Here is a 23,711-nt window from a genome sequence, read left to right as displayed (position 1 = left end):
AGGAGGCATGAAAATCCTTAAGGCAAAAATGGAGAAGAGGGTGACAAAGTCAGGGGCATATTTGAAACCCTTAATGTTTTAGCCAACTAATGAGGATTTGAGTGAATGAGTTTTGAACAGCCCCCTATCCATTAAGAGAGTCCCTGGGGGCTCCTTTAGACAAATTTATCCTCCAGGTTGACCCTGTACCTGAGAGCCTGAGGATTGAGTGTTAAGGGTGAGCTGGCAGGACCCAAAGACACTTCCTGTGGTCATTCCTCTTACAAAAAGACAACAGAATTCAGGTTCTCATGCTGCTCGTAGCTGAAGGTTAATTTTTCAGAGACCTGGCAATGACTAAGGCACCACTTTATGGAGACCACATACTCTAGTTGGCAGCAAAATGTCAAATAGAAATCTAGGAATCTCTTGCTATTGAACATAACAAGCTAGACTATAAAATGACATCCTGCTGTTGCTCGGAAGTTGAGTAGATAATGGAACGAGCTAGAAAGAGCAGGGGATTGGTACCAGTGGGATACGCCAACTTGGTTATGAACTCAAAGAGTTCATGGAGCATCTGCGAAGTCAAGGAAGTCAGATTAAGAGCTATAATAAGTGGCACGTCTCCTAAGGAAGCCAAGGCTGTCATCCCCCATCCATGCCCCTTCCTTCTGTCCCCGCAGAGTTCTGCAGCATTCCGTAGATGTGACAGAGGAAGACCGGGGCCCAAGCCGCAGCAACCGCATGGAAATGTCCATCTTTTACGTGGTCTACTTTGTGGTCTTCCCTTTCTTCTTCGTCAATATCTTTGTGGCTCTCATCATCATCACCTTCCAGGAACAAGGGGACAAGATGATGGAGGAGTGCAGCCTGGAGAAGAATGAGGTAACAAAATCGGTGTGATAGGAGGGATAGCAGGGACTCTTGGACCAGCACATTAGGAAGGAAGACTGCATTTTCTTAACTTGATTGAGAATTATGGAGAGAAGATGGGCAAATTAATTATTCAGTCATTAAACAAACATTTTCTGAGCGCTGCTCTGTTTGAGGCCCAGGTGTGAGGTGCAGAGATCTGGAAGGCACATAAGGTATTTAAGATGCAGTTTATACCTTTACAGCAAAGTCTAAAAGGCAAAGATGTGTGCTATAATTATAACATTAAGACATCTGCTTACCTGACTGTGACCCTCCATGGTGTGTATTTGCTGTAAGGGCAGGGAATGTCTTATCATTGCTTTTCCAGAAACAAGCATAGTTCTGGCACATTGTAGAGTTTCAACAGTTTTTTTTGTTTTTGTGGTTTTTTTTTTTTTTACAATGCAACTGAACTAGAAACTGTCAGGAGCTATAAGGGAAATGCAACACAAAGCGCTATAGGGATACACAGGCAGATCTTTACTTTTGACTGAGGGCATCAGGGAATGCTTCCTGCCTAAACATCTCAGCCACATGCTGTGTAAAGGGCTTTAATGATGACCATTACGTCTTTACCCCATGGGACAGATGCCTCCAGCTCTGTGTACTCATTTAAGGTGACGTCGTGCCTGTAGTTTTGTCCAGATGATCCCTGTCGCCATTCTTACTTCTGCTTGCCCAGCACTACCCTTTTTTCCATAGACCATCTTCTTCTGACCGTCTAACAGAGAGCCCAGCACTGGGCAAAGCTGGGGGGAGTAGAGCTTGGACTAATCGCTGTGACTTTCCCGCAGAGGGCCTGCATCGACTTCGCCATCAGCGCCAAACCCCTCACCCGCTACATGCCGCAGAACAGGCACACCTTCCAGTACCGCGTGTGGCACTTCGTGGTGTCTCCGTCCTTTGAGTACACCATCATGGCCATGATCGCCTTGAACACCGTCGTGCTGATGATGAAGGTGAGAGGCGCAGGCGTGAGAGCCGCTGGGCCTGGGCGACTGTGCCCTCCCAGGGCAATGGTGCATGTGCTGAGACACTGCGAACACGCTCCAGCCTACCAGTCTGTCACCTCTTTACCTGCTTTTCCGTCATGGAATCTGTCCGTGGTCTTATTTTGGTCAACAGCCCAGCTTCTGAGAATTCGGGGGTCCCCTGCGCAAAATGCAGTGAAACCTCTGGTGGCAGCCAAGAGCTTCCCAAAGACGGTGATGGAGGTCAACTTCAGACACGGTGGAAAATGCCAGGAGATAGAGATCATCCTAGTGTCTAAAGGAGCATTGGAGCATTAAGAGAGGCGTACTTAATACTAAATGACAAAGTCACTAACTCTAGGAAACGTTTCTGCCCTGCCCACCTTCGTCTCTAGCAAGACTGGCTGTTTTGCTATTAAGCTGTCTAGGTGGGGCCCAGGTCTGTGTTTTGCTGCATAGGATGTGTAGTTTTCCTTTCCAGAACTTGATGTCCATCTCTCCTCCTGTTCCACACACCAGAGTGTCCCCCAAGGGCAGGGCTGAGAGATGGCCAGCTTCAGTGGCATAGATTCCCCCTCTTACCTTAAAGCTTTGATTCTCTTTCTCTCCTCTCTTCTCTCCCTGGCAGTATTACTCTGCTCCCTGCACCTATGAGCTGGCCCTAAAGTACCTGAATATCGCCTTCACCATGGTGTTTTCCCTGGAGTGTGTCCTAAAGGTCATCGCTTTTGGCTTCTTGGTATGTCACTGAATCCATCCTAGCACTAGGCTTGTCTTCCCTTCCTTTTGGGTGCACTCCCAGCCTTTGTTGGAAGTGGGGGGTGGTTACAGCTGTTCCAGAAATGGCTCACACACCTGCCCACCTAAACGTGGGCTCGTTGTGACTGCTCAGTAAACTGCCATACAGACGAGACACTGGCGGAGGGGGGAGGAGAAAGGCGAAGGAAGCCATGTCCCCAGGTTCACACTCGGCAGTCCAGCTGGCCATCACTGGGTCATATTAAACTGTGATTTATGGGTAGATAAAGGAACTAATAGATCTTGAGTGCTTATTTACTGGGGTTAAGAGTTTTATAACCCAAATGCAAGCTATCTGTCCCTCTTAGCCTCAAATATAACCAAATAATAGATTTTACCCACTAATCGTTCTGCCATTAACAACCTGAAGAGTAATTTCACCCAATGAAAATAAATGCTTATGAGTTACACTTACAAAGTCCAGTTACCTTTAACCTTTAGTGTGTGTGTGGTGGGGGTGGAGGGTATAGGAGGGAAGGATTATGGAATTAAGTTTGGGGAGGCTTGGGGGTGAGTTTTTCTGGCATGAGTCCTCCTTTTTCTTCTCCACAACTACTAATTATAATTGTTTTGCAAATTCTTACATCCGCTTTCAGGGGTGTTAAGAAAACCTAGCCCTTTGCTTCAGTGTCCTATAAACAAAATGAGCCCCTCCTCCATGCCCCGGGCCTTGCTTCAGTGTGTGCAGTGAGTTCGGTGGGATGCAGGAGAGCCCACTTGTCAGCTGTTTCACACCTATTTAGGATGTGAGCTACCACTTCAAGTGACATGTGTACACGTATGTGGCTTTTCCTGCAAGAAGCAAAACTTTGCTTATTATCTGAGTGAGTATTTATCTGGTAGCAGCTTTGACAGGACTCTGAGCTGGGTTTGATGATTGTGAGTGTCTATCAGTGGGCTGCTTTTGGTCTCCTGATGGTTCTTTGAAAAACCATTAGTTTGATCGCTTTAGGTGGAGAGTTGAAGGGAACCTTTATAGGTAGCTGCATTGTTGTGTGCTTAATTCCCTTTTGAGTGTCTTGAGACTTGGGGAAATACAAAAGTAAAAAGAAACTACCACCAACAAAGATGCCTTTATAATACAGTCTAGCCCTGAGCAGGGTGAGCTGAAAAAGGAGAAGCCAGTGCTATAACAGGGAAAGTTTTTCTATGCATCTTGATTACTTGCATGTGGTATTGATATTGTCTGTGACTTAAGTTCTCAATTATGGGTCTAATTATGGTGAGTGCTGAATGCATACTTTACTTATAAGCTTAACTAGATTCGGCCCTGAAGTCTGCTTCCTTCCCACCCTCACCCCCATGTTTTTATTCAAGGTCTAGAGGCATTTTTGCACAATAAAAGGCACCACTAGTCCTGATACGTCTGTACATTGATATAGCACTTTAGGTTTTCAGAATACCCCAATATATACTATTTTGTTAGATCTTTTCAATGACTCTGAAATAAGCACGGCAGAGATCATTATCATTATTGCTATTATTATTATTATTTTAAATGAGGAAATTGAAGTTCAGAAAAATTGTATAGCTTTTTAAAGATTACACAATAGAAAGCAATAGAATTGGAAAGCAGGGTGGTAATGAAAAGGGAGGAGAGGGAAAGGAGTAACATTGGTTTCCTATTAAGTACCAAATGCTTTATATGTTCATTTTCTCTTCATAACAAGTATATTAGGTATTATCATTTTCTTGTTTTATGGATGAGCTGGAGCTCAGAAGGTTGAATACTTTGCCCAATGTTAGTCAAAGGTAGAGCCAGGATTTAGATCCTGATCTGACTTCAGAGTTCACAATAATCTATTGGTCTACACTATGCTGTTTTATACCATATACTATGCTGTGCTGTTCTATGCTACACTATGCTGTTCTATACCATATACTACGCTGTGCTGTTCTATGCTACACTATGCTATTCTATACCATATACTACGCTGTGCTGTTCTATGCTACACTGTGCTGTTCTATACCATATACTACGCTGTGCTGTTCTATGCTACACTATGCTATTCTATACCATATACTACGCTGTGCTGTTCTATGCTACACTGTGCTGTTCTATGCCACATACTACGCTGTGCTGTTTATGCTAGACTATGCTGTTCTGTGCTACACTATGCCATCCTATACAATATACTGAGCTGTTCTATGCTACACTGTGCTGTTCTATGCTACACTATGCTGTTCTATACAATATACTACGCTGTGCTGTTCTATGCTACACTCTGCTGTTCTATGCCACATACTGCGCTATGCTACACTATGCAGTTCTATACCATATACTACACTAGGCTATTCTATACCATATACTATGCTATTCTATACAATATACTACTATTCTATACCATATACTATGCTACGTTCTATACAATATACTACGCTATGCTATTCTATGCTACACTATGCTGTTCTATGCCACATACTACGCCATGCTGTTCTATACTACACTATGCTGTTCTATGCCATATATTACACTATACTATTCTATGCTACACTGTGCTGTTCTATATCATATGGTACACTATGCTGTTCTACGCTATACTATGCTGTTCTATGCCACATACTACGCTATGCTGTTCTATACTATGCTATGCTGTTGTATACTACACTATGCTGTTCTATGTCATATATTATACTATGCTATTCTATGCTACACTGTGCTGTTCTATACCATATACTATACTATGCTGTTCTACGCTACACTATGCTGTTCTACGCCATATACTACACAATGCTATTCTATGCTACACTATGCTGTTCTATGCCATATACTATGCTATGCTGTTCTATGCTACGCTATGCTGTTCTATGCTACGCTATGCTGTTCTATGCTACGCTATGCTGTTCTATGCCACATACTATGCTATGCTGTTCTATGCTACACTGTGCTGTCCTATACCATATGCTACACTATGCTCTTATATGCTACACTGTGCTATTCTATACCACATACTATGCTATGCTCTTCTATGCTACACTATGCTGTTCTATGCCATATACTATGCTATGCTGTTCTATGCTACGCTATGCTGTTCTATAGTACGCTATGCTGTTCTATGCTACGCTATGCTGTTCTATGCTACGCTATGCTGTTCTATGCTACGCTATGCTGTTCTATGCCACATACTATGCTATGCTGTTCTATGCTACACTGTGCTGTCCTATACCATATGCTACACTGTGCTATTCTATACCACATACTATGCTATGCTCTTCTATGCTACACTGTGCTGTTCTATGCCATATACTACATTAGGCTGTTCTATACCATATACTGCACTAAGCTGTTCTATGCTACACTATGCTGTCCTATGCTATAGTGTCGTATTCTGTATTGTAAAGCATCCTCAAGTGGACCTTTTGGTCCTCTGAGCCCTAGATCCATGCACCAAGAATTAGGAAGTTCACCCCGGGGCAGGCAATAGGAGAGCCCTGAGAATTGAGGAGTTCAGACTCAAGTTGGCTCCACCGCTGACGGACTAAGCATTCTCATGGAAAGTGAGTTTACGAAACTGTGTGCTTCAGTTTCTCTCCATGCCCCGTAGGTGCATATGGCTTTGGAATCAGGTTTCTCTAAGCCTCAGTGTTCTCAAACATGATATGAAGATAACAGTAGTTACCTATGGCCTTGGATACTTTGTTGTGTCTCTCCAGTTAGGTAATGTTTATAAGGGGCCTAGTTCTGAGTGGGCGCTCATGAAACGTAACTTCCTCACACTCCTCTTCTCCCTTGGCAATCCTCCTTTTATGAACATGGGGTACTTATCACCTACCTGGAGGCTCTGCAAGAGGAATAGATGAGGTCAAAGAATGCCAAGGGCCTGACCCAGCGTCTGGTGTGTATAGTCGGGATTCAGCGATGCTGGTCGTGAGGCTGGGATGGGGTGCACCTCTGCAGTGCTGTGGGAGTCCCTTAGGGGAGGTGCTGCCTACAGGCAAGAAAGTGACTTTTAGAGATCCAATTGTTTGAGTCTTTTGCTTTTTGGGTTTATTTGAAGGAACATAGACCAAGGTCTGTGTTCACCTGAGCCTAGGAAATTGAATGTTATCCAGTTGGCGGATGTTCCAAGTTCTCTGCGTCTCCTCCAACTCCTTTAGCCCACTCATTTTATTCCTGCGTCCTTGTATCTTAGTTACACCTTCTGTGTAACAAAGCAGAGAGAGAGGGGAAGATGAAGTCTATTCATCTTACTGCCAAATCAGTAAGTGGTTTAAAAGGCTGAATGGAGTTAGAAGGAAGATTTCTGGTACACTCTGTGACCTTTAGTCACTTATGATCTGTGTGATTTTTGTCATTAGTTGAAAGTCAGACTCTTTTCATATGGTCACTTGATGTGATATAGATAATTTAAAAGTTCTGTGATGGTGGTGATGGTTTCATGGGTATGTACATCGAGATGTATACATTAAATATGAACAGGTTTTTATTTGTCAATCATACCACAATAAAGTTGTTTAAAAACAAATACATAAATATTTTTTAAAATTAAAAAAAAAACCTCTTTCTTACATGTAAGCTTTTTTAGTGACAATTTCAAAAATAAGGTCTTCAAATAGTGATGGAACTGCTTGCCAAATGAGAAATTCCCAAACTAGTAAAGGAGAAGTAGCATTTCTGGTTAGAAATAGGAAACTGAAGCCAAAGTTAGAGTGAACTTATGCATGAATTGACAAGTTTTAATTCCAAGTGACAAAATTATGCAATGAAAGATGTCATTTATCCTTTTTTTCTTTCTTCTTTTTTTTTTCTTTTGTCCTTTTTCTGATGTTCCTATGACTGAATTCATTTGGCAGAACTATTTCCGAGACACCTGGAATATCTTTGACTTCATCACCGTGATCGGCAGTATCACAGAAATTATCCTGACAGACAGCAAGGTGAATGGCTTATAAGATCTGTGTCTTTTAAGCTTGGCCCTAGCATTTACAAAAAATCTCCAGTACATTCAGTCCACTTTTAACCCACCCAAGCAAATGTGCACCCCCCTAAGCGTTAGGAGTTCACCTCTTCACTGCTCCACGTTAGCCAGAGAATGCACGTGCGGGAGTGGTGCTGGATCTTGTGGAGGGCTTTATTTTATTTTTTAATGGGGTGTGTGGAACAGGGGGTGTCAGAAGAGGGCTCGTGTGCACAGTGTTCTGCTAGATTCTCATAAGAGGCACTTTATCTTTGCCCCCAGAGTTCTTACCTCAATTGTTTCCCTATATTTGTTCATCCTAAAGAAGACTTGTAGAGCTCGTTTTAAACTCTGTTTGAATAGCAGAAGAGGGATTACTACATCTGCTATTTTTAACATCTACGTGCGAACTTCAGACCACTTGGTAGAAGATGAGGGAGGCCGGTGTTGTCTAGCGCGTGCAGGGTGTGATTCTGGGCTACGTGCTTACTCTTCTAGCTGGGGACGGAGGGCAGGCCTGGGAGGGCTTAGGGAGATGGGCCCCACTGGCTGGCCTGTCAGCTGGCGTTGGGGTTAACAAAGAGACTGTGTCCAATTTTATTATCTGAATGAGGGATAAATACACAAAAACTAGTGCTTAGATCTTTCTAAATGACCATAATGTCACTAATTACATGTTTCCTTTTGCTCTACCAGCTGGTGAACACCAGTGGCTTCAATATGAGCTTCCTGAAGCTCTTCCGAGCCGCCCGCCTCATAAAGCTTCTGCGTCAGGGCTACACCATCCGCATTTTACTCTGGACCTTCGTGCAGTCCTTTAAGGTAAGAGGCACCAGCAAATCCTCTTCAAGGGTTGTCACATCAGGTGGCACACCTAGGCAACACCAGCATCATCTCGTGAGTCCCTTCACTCCTGGGAAGCTGAAGCTACTGTTTGTTAAAGCATTCGATCAATACAGCAGTTTTCAGTTACAGCACAGCTTGGCTTGACAGCATGCACCTTATGTCTGGTAGATAGAATCTTATTTTAGAAAAAAACACCTTGACTTTGTAGCTGAGGCACCCTCTCTGTTGGGTGAGGCAGGGGACAAGTTTTATGAGATGTACGGCCACCTCAGGGATTCAAAATTGTCCTGAGCAATCCTATGTAAAGAGCCAGTCACCTGCGGTGAGATGTCCTCTGCATTTGCGGGGACTTGTCAGTGATTTTATTTCACGTGACAGTTTTTCAAAGGACTCCTGAGTTGTGTTCCATAGTGAGGTGAGTCATTCTCAGCCCCACCCATGTCTTCATCGGTGTGTGTTTCCTAAGCCCCTGAATGTATGTATGCTGATGACCACCCCTGTGTCCTGCAAGCACATACGAGTCTCTGGGCAAGTTAATATGGTGAGTGTCTTTTGAATAGTCTTATGAGGCAATACAGAAGGGGGTGTGTGTTTAATAAATTAAAAATCAACACCTAAGACCCCACTTAGAGACTTCCCGTAAAAGTTTTCCAAACATATTTAACACATGAACTGCCATGTGAGTTGTATTTAACTCATGCTAGTTTTGAGCCAAGGGCTTCATGAAGCATATGTAACTCTCACGGCTCCACCTTGGGAGCCGTGTGAACTATTTTTCAAGTTGCACATAACCCACAGAAAACAATAAAAAATAACAAATTTTTCATCAGTTTAGAAAGGATTGTTTGAAAACAAAAGGTTTTATTCTATTTTCGTAATAAAACACCATGGCCCCAAGAAAAAAAATTTTTTTTCTAGTGTGGCAGTCAATGTGTTAAATATCTTTGGACTCTAGAAAATACCATACATTAGTTGTTCTTAAGCTTTTGGGGGGGCCTACGTGTTATTCAAATGCCTATTATTTTCTTCTCCCATAAAAGAGAGTTTTAAAATAAACCTAATTAACAATAAATTTGATGAAATTAAAGTGATTCAAAGATGAAAAATCATAAATTCACCAAATTCCCTTTATTTTAATTATTTTTATATTTTAATTATAAATTAAACTAAAGAAGGCAAGCCAATGAATTCATGGTTTCTCATCATTTGGAAGGGGAGTCCTCTCCATGTCATCATTACTCATTTATTTTTTCATCAAGGACCTGGGAGTTTGAAATGTGAGATCAACTAACTACAAGGACGTTCTTGCTCCTAGGAGCAGCCTTGGTATTTTTATCACATCCAGAGTGATTGTTTGGCATAGAACCTCCCACAGAGGACTTACCTCAATGGAAACTATTTTTCCAAAGTGAGATGACTGAGGAGAAAACTAAAACCTTAGCAAGAATTTTCTATCTCAGTCTCAGATGAATTTGGATTTAGAGTTGGAAAAACAAGATGCTTTTAAGCCCATTTTTTTTTCCAGAGGACTACCCAACAAACTTCAGTTGTCAGTGAGCCTCTTAAGAGATATGTGTCATCCTGTCATATTATCACAATCACCAAGTCTCTGTGAAACTATATACTATTGGGAGTGAAGAAAAGGTTGTCAAAAATTGATGGCCAAATAGTTGGCTTGTTCTAGCAAATACTATGGAGGACAGGGAAGACAGGTGACTCTGCCTCCAGGTGACACTGTGTTATAGATAGATGTTGCCTTTTCAGAACAGTTCTGGGCCACGGGATAGAAGCTGATTTCTGATGGATTAGCAAAGGCTGCCTCTGCAAATACAAAACAGAGAGCCATGCAATAGAAATAGCATCGCCCTGGGCTGTACCTACCCCACCCCACCCAAAGCAGCATCCAGTTCTCTACCTCTGACCCCTCCTCAGTTCTTCATTCTTTTCCATTATTTTGTGTTGAAATTTATAATGTGACAAGAAAGGAAAACAGAAAGAATCTTTGCTCTTCTCCCTAAAGTTGTGAGGAGGGAGAGATGAACTAAGGACTGGAGACTGTGCAGTGGAAAGGGTAGAATAAGGGCAGGTGGATAGAGGTAGCAGCGCCCCAGGTGCAGGAAACACTGCCTTCTTCCTCCCACCTCTTCACCCCCGGATGCCTTCACATTGCCTCAAGAAACACGGCCCAGATCCTGGGAATCAGCACTTCCTGGGAAAGGGGATCTCCCCCCAGTTTCAGCTGCATTTTAATTTTATCCTCTATTCAAACTATAAATAGCCTCACAGGGCTCTTCATTTCGTTAGCTCTGTTGATAAGCTCTGTCCTGCTCGGCTCGTGAGGTCTGAAAGCCTTCAATTGATCTCCTGGGATTCATGATGTGCACACTCAAGACAGAGTGGAGACTCCCAGGAGCTCTGACTGCTGGGGAGCTTCCTGGATGATGAAGGAGAAGGACGTCCCTGTCAGCACTGGCAGCACTCTAGAACTAGAGTGGCCCACCCTGGCCCCAAATCCAGACTGCCCTATGTCTGCAGCCCCCACCCCCACCCCACCCCCGCCTCCAGCCACCAAGGGCAGTTCCCAGCCTCATACCTTCTTGCCTTGTCCCCAGCCCCCATGATTGAAACCTCATCATCCCAAAGTGTCAGCGGGCACACGCAATATGGAATTCTGTGCCACACAGCTTCATGGCAGGGTTTTCTGGTGGCTAACACGCCACAGGCTTTTGCATGAAACATTAGGAAATGTCAGGAGGCTCCAACTGGAAAATGATGCTTCATTAGAAGAAGAAAGGGCTTTCTAGGGACTGACAACCAAGCGAGACCCCAGGCATTCCACGTGGCATCCTGGTTCTTCCTTATGAGCTCCATATCCGGTGTGGGGTTGGGGCGGGGTAATCCAGGGATTCAGAAGCTGCAGCCGGGTGCGTGGTGTGTCATTTGCATCACAGTTGCCCAGGTTATTGATTCGCTGCGTGCCAAGTGGGATGGATGAGTCTCCAGCCCAGGAAGTTGTCCCAGTTCTCCTTGGAGATACTGGCTACTTTTCTGGGTGAGTGAATATTCTTGACAGAAGGCAAATTAGAAGCCTCTCGTTGGCCAACTGTCTACACATCTGTCAGGCTGTGGACATTTGACCTCCAAACATAGCAGCCCCAGGGACAGAATCCCGGCCTCTGTTTGCATTGGCCTCGGGGCAAGAGTTCCTGTGCTGCCAGCCACTGCAGGCTGTTGAGCTTGGAAGCTGCCTGCCTTTGATTAATGGTCTTATCTCTGCTTTCCTTCCAGGCCCTCCCCTATGTCTGCCTTTTGATTGCCATGCTCTTCTTCATTTACGCCATCATCGGGATGCAGGTGAGCTGGTGCATCGGGGGCCTGGCGGGGGCAGCTGTTGCCCAGATTGTCTCGGGTTTAGCAACCTGAGCAGGCAGGATTTGAGGATGCTTTGAACCCTTCCTCGCCTGAGGGTGCTCTCCCACAGTGGTGTGATGTCGGGAATTCCGCATGCGCAGTGGTTCCTATTCCGCTTGCCTAGGTATTCAGGGTGGTCTGGGGCAGGGCCTGCCTCAGAGGCTGTTGGATCGCAGTGCTGACTCGTAAGCAGCTGGCCTTCTGTGGGCACAACCACAGGGCGGACGCAAAGATGTCCCCATGTTTCTTGGCCAGGAGGACCCTTGTGGTTTAGGGAGGAGGGAGGCGTATCACGATCTGTTTCTCAGGATCTCTAGCACTGGGACCTCGCCTAAAAGCGGCTCAGATGGTTGTTCCTTCTGTATGTGGTGACACTTGGCTGTACACGTCTTGACTGGTTAAGATTTATGCCCTAAGTCCCGCTACTGCGAACAACTCACAGAGTTCCTGGCAGCCTGCCCATGCCTGGGGACCCCAGGGCCACATTCCAGCTAATTCCTCTCTTAAAGGGCCATGGGAGATGCTGGCAAGTTCCCTGTCTCACTGGAACGTTTACCATACCTTGCCCAGTTTCAGAACGTGGGACGCGGATCAGGTTCTCAACCCAGATACTTGCGCAGGTAGCCAGAGGCCTGCTGAGCACAGGAGGCCGAAAGACCTTTCAAAGGTGACAGTCATTGGTGGTGGGGGAGCCCCTACTGTAAACAACCAGCAGCACGTGCCAGCCACCTGTCCGGCCGCACCCACGGCTCGCGCCTTGGCTGCGGAGCGCTAACGTTTTCCCACGGGGAGACGTCATGACCAGACCCCAGCAAGAACTGCAGCGTCGTCGTGACAGTCTCCCGCAGCCAGGCAGTCTGGCTGCCCTTGGACTGCCACTGCCCTGCCCACCGCTCTGCCACCTGCAGCCACTGCTCGGCGTCCCAGGCTCGCTGCCTGTAGCCCTTTCCAGAGCCGCTCGGAAGCGCGTCTTCCTTTTGTTCCTCTCTCTTGCCCGCACGTCTCGGTTTCATTCTTCCTCTGACTTCACCTTTGGAAAGGGTTGTTCTCCCAAAATACAGTAGAATGTCAAGCATCAAAAAGTGTGATAAGTAGAGAGTCTCCCTCACCGAGGATATCTTGGTGGAGATTGAACGACAATGTTGGCTGCACAATTCCTGCTGAAGTCTCAGACTGGCCTGATGACTTCCCTTAGGGCCTGTCTAGTCCCCGAATATTTGATTCTAGGATGAAAATATTCTTGAAGAGCCAAATGAAAGATTAAGTTCCTTTTTTTAAAAAAAAAAAGTATTTATTTGTTACTTATATATAACATTTGGGGGCACATGGGATATTTTGACATCTCTACACATGTGTAGAGATCTGTAATGATCAAATCAGGGTAATTGGGATCTCTGTCACCTCAAACTGTTATCTTTTGTGTTGGGAACATTACGATTCTTCTCTCCTAGTTACGTTTAAGTTTGTTTTGCCCATGCTCAAAATAGTTCTTACCGCTTTTCATCTTTAAGCATGATAAACTGGAATAACACCATCTCCAGTAATGACCTGCTGCTGTTATAACAGTACAGATATTCATAACAGTAATAATGCTATTTACCTTTTCTTGAATTCCTTGATGTGCCAGACACTGTGCTAAATGGGGAGAGAGAGAGAGAGAGAGAGAGAGAGAATATGCACATGCAAGATATTTGACTGATGTTTTCAAGAGCAATGTGAAATATTATAGGAGAGTTTCCTTGTCTCCATTGTTGTGTACACATAGTGTAGTTAAGTAACTTGGAAAGTGCTCGCGTTCTCAGTAAGTGGAAGAGCTGAGATTTAAGCTCAGCTCTGTTTGTTCCACAGCCCATGCTCTTAACGCTATACTGCCTCTCATCCCACCAGACAAGCAAACACAGGCATTTCTGTGACCCTTTATGGGAGACGGGAGCTGTTCAGTTATGAGATTGCGGCCTTCACAATAACTGTAATGCCTAGTATCTTATTCCCCTTAGACTTCTTCCCAAAGAACAAGAGTGCTGTTTCCATTCCACAGAGACACGATAGCATCTCTGCCACGACTTGCCTTGAGCTGGCCTTGCCCATCTTGGTCCTTGACACAGACCGGGCACCGTGCACAGAGCACACGCCTTAGCTCGTGACTGTATCTAATGCAGTCACAACACAACAGAGGGAACCATTCACATAGAAAGACAAAAGGGCAGGGGACAGCTTTTGGAAAAATGTAAGTAGCAACAGGATATGTCTATGAGAAGAACCAGTATTATTCTGAACTTCCAAATGCTTCCTGGAAGAGGAGACCTTTGAAGCTGGGAGGAAGGAGTGACTTTCTGGGGATGCAAAGAGCCTTGTGTCTATGGGTTGCTAGGAAGTGGGGGTTTTAGTCTCAGCTCTGCCACCGACCAGCTGTGCCAACTTGACCAAGTCACTGAGTCTCTCTGGGCCTTAATTAACTCTCTCAGGAATACAGTGGAGGTCTTGGTTAGAGACCTTCACTGGTCCCTTGTAATTCTATAGTTCTGTGATTCCAAGTGAAAATAGATTCAAACCTACATTCCCAGGCCATTTTCTGATGCATCTCAGCATCCCTTCTTTCTCTTCTGTATTTTTTTCCTTTTGTTTTTTCTTTTTCTGGAGACAGAGTCTCATTCTGTTGCCCAGGCTGGAGTGCTGTGGTGTCATCATAGGTCACTGCAATCTCAAACTCCTGGACTCAACTGATTTTCCTGCCTCAACCTCCCAAGTGGCTGGGACTACAGGAGTGTGCCACTACGCCTGGCTAATTTTTCAATTTTTTATAGAGACTGGGTCTTGCTTGTGCTCAGTCTGGTCTCAAACTCTTGAACTCAAGTGATCCTCCCACCTTGGCCTCCCAAAGTGCTAGGATTACAGGCATGAGCCACCACACCAGGCCATACCCTTTGATGTCGGAGATTTGGGTTAGTGACAAGGACTAAGTGAAACACTGGGGGAAAAAAAAGTGAAAAAGAAATTTTAAAGATCTTCAAAATATACATATTTGTCTGAAAATTATCTTAGAAAAGATTCAAAATAGCTTTAATTTCTTTAACTGTGACACATATACCCTGTGCAAACCGCAGTGTGCTCTCCAGTTCATGATTGGGTGGGGTGTTTGAGAAAATCACAGTGAGGACAACTAATGATGGCTTCAGGAGTGTCAGGGGGAGAGAAGAGACACTGTAAGTTGTATATATGTGATGAATCAGAGATAAATCATAGATTCTGACCCGAGAGGTTGAAAAGGAAGAAAAGAGGAGGAGAGCTGAACAGGACAAGGATAAATGACAGTCTCCTCCTGGAGTATCCAGAGCTAATTACATTTGACTTCTTGGGTGGGATTTTTTTTAACACTACTGTTTGTCTCTCTAGAGGCCCTCCACCTTCTTATCCTCCTCTTCCCATTCTTCCTGTGCTGCCTAGCTGGCCACCTCCATTCTCCCTGAGAGACAAGTAGTATTTGGGTTTTGAAAAACAGCGTTGAGAACAAATTCCCAAAGCAGGTGTCAGTGGGAGTTACTTGAGCAAAATAGCTGGGGGCAGAGATTGTTCCTCAATTGCACATTATAAAACTGTTAGGGGAAAAAAATGTGTTCCATTTAGCATACATTGGATAAACTGAAGCATGTTTAATGTAGGCTGAAAATTGTCTCAAATGGCTGGAAAAGTGACCCAGTAAGCCCTCAGTTGTACAAACATTGACTTGTGAGAATAGCTGCTAATGTCTGAAGTGTGTTTGGGGGAGGAGAATGCATGTGTAAGAGTGCCTTCTCTTCCGAAGAGACCAGGGTTGGCCTTGGCACTCCAGGTGGCCCTGTCTGAGAGGTCATCATTATTCACCATCTGTGGATAAAGATCTGAGTCTTCCCTCTTTTGTGCATGAATTGGCACAGTGACCACGTTCCAAGCCCAGTGGCCAGCAGCAGATTAGTGCGCCTCACTCTGTAGCCCAGAAATGCAAAAGTCATTTTCCTGTTTGCTTTTCCAAGTATCTAGTGTTCTGGCTTTCTCCATCCTATTGTCCTGGACTTTGTTTTAGCTACTGCACAAATGGTCACTTGTAGATGGGATCTGGGTCTGTTGGATGATATACATACACATGTGGGGACATATGTGTGTTCATTCTCATGGACTCTGGGTTAATGAAATGCAGATCTTCCGAGATTTGACTCTCTGGATAGAAACACATCTAAGGAAGATAGACATGCCCCTCTCTGACCTACACTGCTTGTGAATTTCAGGGCAGCCTATGCCCAAGCCATAAATGATGTCTTCTGCAAATTCAGATGGTCCCATCATGGCTACCTGAGACAGGAAGAGAGGGGTGACTCCTTCCCTGCACTCTTGCCGTGGGATAATGTTTTTGACAGACCACTTGAGTACCGTGGTGGCAGGTGCCATGGAAATAAAGAGACCACATTAGATGTGGGAGGATCTGTGTGCAGGAAGACTTTAAAAGCCCTTGCATTCTGTGTTTTGCTCGGACCTTGCTGGCCCTGGTCCCCTCTGCTGCGCTGCACTGGAGCAGTGGAGAACAATGACTTCTACTTGTCGGGCCATAGTGTGGTGTCCTTCGGCTCTCTGGGTATGAGTTGTCCGCTTCAGGGATAGGCCGTCAGGAAGAGCCGTGCATGTGGCTTTGCCAGGCCTGGTGTTCTGGACGTATCAGACAGCTCAGTAATGCTTCTTATTGTCTGTTGTTTTTCTCCTCAAGGTATTTGGAAACATAAAATTAGATGAGGAGAGTCACATCAACCGGCACAACAACTTCCGGAGTTTCTTTGGGTCCCTAATGCTACTTTTCAGGTACTTGGATGCATAACTGTTGCAGCTGCAGCTGTCCTGAGGGGCGGAGAGAATTGGTCTGCCTCTTCCTCCCTCCCTTTGCCCTTTGTCTCTTTATTCCGCTTCCTCTACTCCTATCAGGAGATACTGCGGGAGGGGGAGGGGTGGTGCCTTTGCCAAACTGCCCCTGTGACACTAGATAGTTTCATCTTGCCTGTGGTCATACCTCCCTGAACATGCCTGAGCTCATCTGATCTTGGAAGCTAAGCAGGATTGGGCCTGGTTAATACTTGGATGGGAGAAAGCTTTATTAATATTTTCAACTCAGTAGTTAATTTGCAAATTTCCACTTCAGCATGTCCTCCAGGGCTTTGGGAAGTGATAAGCGAGGACAGTTTTTGTAGACCAAATTCTATTTAGGGCCTGAAGGCTTGGATGGCCAGGTTTGCATGGGATCTTAGACAGTCCTACCACTGTCTCCACTACTGGTGGAGACCCCCAAGAGAGCCCCCTCACTCCCGGCCCTCTCCACCTGTGGATGGAAAGCACTGCGGGGCAGCTGGGCAAAAAGGGAGCCTGGGGGTTAGGGTGAGACAAAGGATGGTGGGCGCGTTGGGGATGAGGACCAGGGATGCCATGGGACGTGCAGACCTTCCCCTGCTAACCAAAATGTCTTTCGGGCTCAGGAGTGCCACAGGCGAGGCCTGGCAGGAGATTATGCTGTCATGCCTCGGGGAGAAAGGCTGTGAGCCGGACACCACTGCACCGTCAGGGCAGAACGAGAACGAGCGCTGCGGCACGGATCTGGCCTACGTTTACTTTGTCTCCTTCATCTTCTTCTGCTCCTTCTTGGTGAGCAACACTATGCTCTTGCCTTGAGATGTGGCCCATCCCACCCACCCCCAGCCCTTCTGATAAACAGACCAGAGATGTTTGCTTCAGTGTGCGCTCATGTTTCCCTGCCTCCCCCGCACCCGCCTCTCTCTCTCTCTCTCTCTCTCTCTCTTTCTCTCTCCCCCATCCCTCCCTCCCCCCCCGTCCCTCTCCCTCCCTCCCTCCCCCCCCCAGCTCGTGTTAAGAACCAGGTCCTCCTCTAGAGAACTCTTGGAGAATAGGATGCTTGTCAGAGTCCTGGGAGGATGACTTTCGGTGGTTGAGAAAGGTCTTTGCTGCTTCTAGGGAAAGACGGTTGTGAGAAGGAAGGTGAGCTGAGGCTGGCTCAGGGAGTCTGCGGACACCCAGAGTGAATCCTTGGTTTTTCCTACCTCGGGTATTTTATCTCATAACTAGGGCCAAGAATATCTTTACCTCGCTTTTGGAGACTTTTGAACTGTTTGAGAAAAAGGAACCTTGAAAATACAAGATGATAGCATTAGTAAGAGTAGAATATGCTAACATAATAGATGTGGTTCTCTCTGGATTTGTGATGTCATTACATCTGATGACAGTTGACAGCTTGATAGATGTGAAAAGATGAGATTGCTTTGAGTGGTAGTGAATATGCAATAATATACGTGCAGCACGTCTGTTTGCATAGTGCTAAGAAGCCCTAGGTGCCTTCTTGAGTGTTCTTTTTGGAGAAAGCATGAACCAGCATATCCGCATCCAGAAATTTCTGCCCCGCACATCAGATGAGCAGTGATAAACCATAAGTGGATGAGGTGCCACCCGATGAATAAAAGCATCAGTCTGGTGTTTCTGGACACTCTGACATTCATTCCCCAGCTCATTCCTAATGCCACTGGATGTACAAAACCTAAAACTAAAACAGTGATGCCACTGAAAAAAGGTCAGTTCCATGGCCATGCATCAAATTAATTATCTCATGTCCAGGCAATTGTCTCTCTTTAAAGTGATCCCAAGGGGACTGCAACTTGCCGTGTGCCCAGCTCTCCAGAGTGCGGGCAGGGGTTGCAGAGAGGCAAAGTGTGGCCTGCAGGGAGTGAGCTCACTGGAGACCCGGGGAGCCCAGGCTGTGGTCTTGGCTTCGTTCCTGTGCTGGTCTTAGCCAGATCACTTTCCCTTTTACAGCTGCTATAACTTGGAAGGGGAAAATGACTTAATAATACCATTATATGCACAGTGAGCTGATGCATGTGTTATAATATGCTTCCTTCTCATGTGTGAAAGGTTTCTCAGTGAAAAAAGAACACACACAGAACCCTATTTATAAATATGGAAGTATAATGGAAACAACTGAACGGAAAGTTAGAATGAGGATATTGACTGCAGTTTTATTCATTCACATCTTCCCCTTTTTATCGAGTGGTCACTAAAAGGCTGTCAGCAAGGCCCTGTCCCTCAGTGACCCACAGGCCAGGGCTAAGACCAGCTTACAGAACGGTGGGGCTTCTTGATAGGGTGGAATGGGGCAGCTAGAAGGGCATGTGGACACCTCTGTTTTATCTTAGGTGGTTTAAGTGTTTAATAATAAATATTTAAAAGAAACGAAAGATATAACTGGAAAATTAATTAGAGACTATGAAGGTACTTTTAGAAGTTTGAGATGGAGGCTGCTGCATAATTCACATGAATGTCATTTTTAATGCGGCTATATTCAGTGTGAGATGAGCTGCTTTCAGATCTCAGCCCTGCAGGAGACTGACTTTGGGACCTTGGGCAAGTCACCCAGCTTCTCAACTCAATCCAGCCACTCGACAGAGATGTATTAATACGAATGCCCTACACTGTGCCAGGCCTTGTGCCGGGAGCTAAGAATACAAATGTGAACCAAAAGCCTTCTGTCCTTGAAGGGCTGGAGCTAATTAGACCTGCCTCACAAAGAGCTGGGTGAGTGTGAAGACCAAGAGCAGGTGCGAATGTGCACGCCACACTGTTAAAGACTGGGTAAACATGTAAAGCAGCAACTGTGCTAATAGCTTTTGTTAACGCTAATAATAGGTACCCTGAAAGAAGTGTAAAGGAAACGTGACCCGCAGTGTCTCTGCATTGTAGAGTCTCTAGCCACGTCCTTCCTCCAAGCGTTCTCCCTGTCTCGCACACCCTGTGCACACACCTGGCACCCCTGCACCCAGCCACGTGACCCAGGCGTCCACGACAGACTCCTGTCCTCTCCCTCCCACAGCCAGCTGGTCTCTAGCAGGCAGGACCTTTCGCTTGCAAGGGACAGAAGGCCCAGCTAAATCCAGGCAAAACAAACAGGATTTTAGAGGCTCGTGTCAGGGAGGAGTCCGCAGCGGGACAGGCCTGAGCAAGGCTTGAAATACGGCACTCATATGACACCACTGGGCCAGGTTTCCCTCTCAGATCTAGATCTCTTCCTCTATCATCCTCTATCCACGTGAGCTCTTCTCTCAAACACCCCACCCTGTGGCTCCAGGACGGCTGTAGCAGCAGCTCTAGACCGCAAGTCCTTACGCATTCCAGAGCAACAGGGAAGAACCAGTCTTTTGCCCGGAAGGTTCAATGCCATTTTTTTTTTTTGGCTTTGATAAATAGTAGATCACCAATCACTGTGGCCCAGGGGAATGGGACTCAGTGACTAGTTGAGGCCTGCATCACGGGATCATCCTACCTGGGAGCAGGCAGGAACCTGCAGCAGAAACACAGTAAACGAGTGCGGGGCAGCCGAGGACAACAGAACAGTGCTGCTGACTGTGTTCCTGCAGTCCTGTCACTTCCCCCTGCGTCAGCTGTCCTGTCTGTGCCACTGTCCTGCCCTGGCATGGTGCAGGGCACCGCAGCACCCTCTCCTGGTCTCCCGTCCCCCCTCCACACTGCTACCGAGGATTCCTCCTGATAGCAGGTAGCCCTTGGTCTCCCTCCTCTTGAAACCTTCAGTGGTCCCTGTTGCCTGTAGAATAGTCTAGACCAGAAGTTGGCAAACTACAGCCCATGGGGCAAAACGTAATTACCAACCATTTCTGTGTGGCCCATGAGCTAACAATGGTTTTCACATTCTTAAACAGTTGAGAAACAACAAAAGATGAATATTTCACGACATGTGGAAATTATATGGGATTTAAATTTCAGTGTCCATAAACAAAGCCTTATTGGAACACAGCCACGCTCATTTGTATACATGCGGTCTGCGGCTGCTTTGGCACTCCAACGGCAGAACTGAATAGTTGCAAAAGAGACTGTACAGCCCGCAAAGCCTCAAACATTTACTCTCTGACCAGTTTGTCAATCCTGGTCTAGACTGTTTAGCGAGGTGCTTCGACGATTTGGCACTTGGACTCTGCTGCTCCGCACCCCTTGCAGATCCCTGAATGTTCCCCCACCCTTGCATACCTTGGTGCTCGCTCTTGTCTGTCTGCCTGGTGAACAGCATCTGGTCTGTCAGGACTCAGCTTGAGCATCAACCGTCTTAAACCTTTTTTCTTTAGACAGGAGAAATTGCCTTCATACTCCTTTCTGTCCCCACTGTAACTTGCTTTTGCTTCTTTTGTGGCTCTTCAAACTTGTAACATTTGTATATTTCCAATATATTTCCAATACATCACAGTCTCTACTCAGTACTACATAAGCCTTTAAGAGCGTTCAACCACATCCAGCGAAGCCCTTGCTGTACTTTAAGCCCTGGGCCAGGCACAGGAATATATCTCTGGACAAGAGCTTTCTCATCTCATACCCCAGCACTTAAATCTGCTTGGAACGTAGTAGGTGCATAGTAAAAGTTAGCTAAACAGACAAGTGGGAGAGCAGGGTCTTGGAAGCCACTCAGGAGCCAAGAACAGCTGCAAGTCATCACACAGTAAGGCGTGCCCACTTCAGCTCCAGGACATATTCCGCTGGTTGTCTTTGAGGCTCCTTTTGCGGGACCAGGATGAGGGGCAAGGCTGGGGAGGGAAGGTTGGCATCTGGCCTTGACTTCCTCTCGCCCTCAAGAATGTTGTAGCTGCTGCTCTTCCCTCTGCTGCCACAGTAACGATTAAATAAATTGAATAGATCATCAAAGTGACTGTGGAGTATTCTGCAGATACAAAGTGGCATAGAAAAGTGAAATAATAATGCTCACACAATGAAATGCAAGGGCATAAATAATGAAAATATGTTGCATTCAGCAACATCAGTGCTGCTGTAGCTAGGAACTTCCGCCTGACAAACTTTCAGATTCGTTCATTTGCCCTGAAGCTGCTGTTTTGCTTCCCGAGCTCTGCTGTGGGTTTCCCCTGACTGCCCTTCTCCCCTTGCCCTCCAGATGCTCAACCTGTTCGTGGCCGTCATCATGGACAACTTTGAGTACCTGACGCGGGACTCCTCCATCCTGGGCCCCCACCACTTGGACGAGTTCGTCCGCGTCTGGGCAGAGTACGACAGAGCGGCATGGTGCGTAGGCCTCTCGGCCACCCCGGCAGGGCCCGGGGCAAGGGCCTCTGCGGTTCTCAGGGAAGAGGCTGGAATCCATTGGAGCCGCCCAAATGTCTACCCGTTACCGAGGGAAAGAAGGTTCCTCTTAGGTGTGGCCCATGGAAGAGGCTCTGGGATCCAGCTGGTCACCAAGCAGTTCCCTTTATCTTCCCTTGCCCGCTCTTTCCCTCTGCGACGGGTTTTCCTCTCCTTGCCAATCTAATCACCTAGACCTCGCCCCGGATTGTTTGGGTTCAACCCCAAGAAGAGCTTCCAATAATCTTTCTTTTTCTTTTCCTGCCAATGGTTAGTGGACTCCTTTGAGTTTCCAGGGGGATTTGATGAGGGCTTTTATTGCCAGCTGGATGTCTGGCCTCCAGGATCAGTGACTATTATTAGTGTTTTATCTCTCTCATCCCTCTCCCCAGATACAGTTGGATGTAACTCAGAAATCAGTTTATAAAAAAAACCCAAGCAGGTTGTTCTTCCAACTGTTCCCTTAAACACATGGATTTTTATTGCACAGAACTGATTTAAATGGCAGGAATTGGTGGAGATAACCTCTTTACTCTCTTTTACTGTCCAATAGTTCTGAGGTGATGTTGTGCCTTCTGGGCTTTAGAGCAGGGGTTGGCAAACTACAGCCCATAGGCTAAATTTGGCCCACTGTCTGTTTTTGCAAATAAAGATTTATTGGAACACAGTGACAAGCATTCATCTATGTATTGTCTCTGGTTGCCTTCTCACTACAAGGGAGAGTTTAAATGGTTGTGACAGAGATGGTATGGCCTTCAAATTTAAAAATATTTACTACTGAAATATTTTACTGTCAAAAAAGTTTGCTAACCCCTGCTTCAGAGTACAAAGGCAGCATTTTGGCCCTTTATGGTTGAAGACAGGGTGAGAATCCTATGAATGCTCACTCCAGAGGAACTTTTCTGTCCCAGGTCACCTTAGCTTTTGGGTCTTAACTTGGCAATCTATCCATTCTGGTTCCCCTCTGAAAATACTCCAAGAAATGTTGTCCTTCACAGGAATGGACCACGTTGCTTCCACCTGGAACCCCCTTCATAATCTGAAACTCCAACCAAAATCTGTCTTCCTATCTGGCTGTTAAACTTGGGTCACTATTTTAGGGGCTGAAAGGGCAAAACATAATTTCTCTTCCCATCAGTAATTATTAATGATTTTAGGGCATAGACTTATCGAAATCTAATCCATTCCTGTTATAATGGCTGAGCAACAGCTTTAAATTTCTGGGCTTACTTTCTAGAAGATCTCTTTAGAAAGCAAGGGTGGGGTGTTAGAGGGAAATGCAGCCAGGCTCACACCTTATAGTTCCATGGCCTTAGACAAGTCATTTTACCACTCTGAGCTTCATCTTTCAACTGGTGATAATAATACCTACCTACCTCGAAGGGTAGTCAGAGGAGGATATTTAAATCACTCATATACCTATTATTGTAATTGACAATAACTACATGGAACGCACTTGGAATGTCTGGAAAATCAGCATCTGTAAAGCATGGACAGCCATGGAAGCATAAGAAGGGGCTGCTTCTTCCTGAGCGAGGAGAAACCAACTGCGAGCAAAAGTTCATTGCTCGTCTAGCCTCACTCAGGGGCCCTTGGGTGTCAGGAACCCCCACTTGGTATGGTCTCGCTCATCCTGGGATCCGAATGCCATGTGCATTAAAACATGCTCCTTCCCATTCGTTCCAGCTGCTGGGAAGAAAGGTTCCATGAGGACTAATCATGAGACTCAGACATA

General features: G+C 45.8%; 1 protein-coding gene across 1 annotated transcript in view; it reads left to right on the top strand.

The window, feature by feature from the left end:
• The window catches only part of CACNA1E (calcium voltage-gated channel subunit alpha1 E), a 470,804-nt gene that overhangs the window by 419,570 nt on the left and 27,523 nt on the right, over positions 1-23,711 (top strand). The window contains exons 32-40 of the mRNA XM_075997040.1: positions 666-867; positions 1,692-1,856; positions 2,497-2,607; positions 7,461-7,544; positions 8,261-8,386; positions 11,699-11,764; positions 16,557-16,648; positions 17,314-17,479; positions 21,792-21,919. Coding sequence (XP_075853155.1) covers positions 666-867; positions 1,692-1,856; positions 2,497-2,607; positions 7,461-7,544; positions 8,261-8,386; positions 11,699-11,764; positions 16,557-16,648; positions 17,314-17,479; positions 21,792-21,919 — 1,140 coding nt within the window. The remainder of the gene's footprint in view (positions 1-665; positions 868-1,691; positions 1,857-2,496; positions 2,608-7,460; positions 7,545-8,260; positions 8,387-11,698; positions 11,765-16,556; positions 16,649-17,313; positions 17,480-21,791; positions 21,920-23,711) is intronic.

The sequence above is a fragment of the Microcebus murinus genome, chromosome 23, assembly GCF_040939455.1.
Source record: "Microcebus murinus isolate Inina chromosome 23, M.murinus_Inina_mat1.0, whole genome shotgun sequence".
Lineage (NCBI taxonomy): Eukaryota > Metazoa > Chordata > Mammalia > Primates > Cheirogaleidae > Microcebus > Microcebus murinus.
Note: the sequence above shows the minus strand (reverse complement) of the source record. Positions and strands in the feature narration are given on the sequence as shown.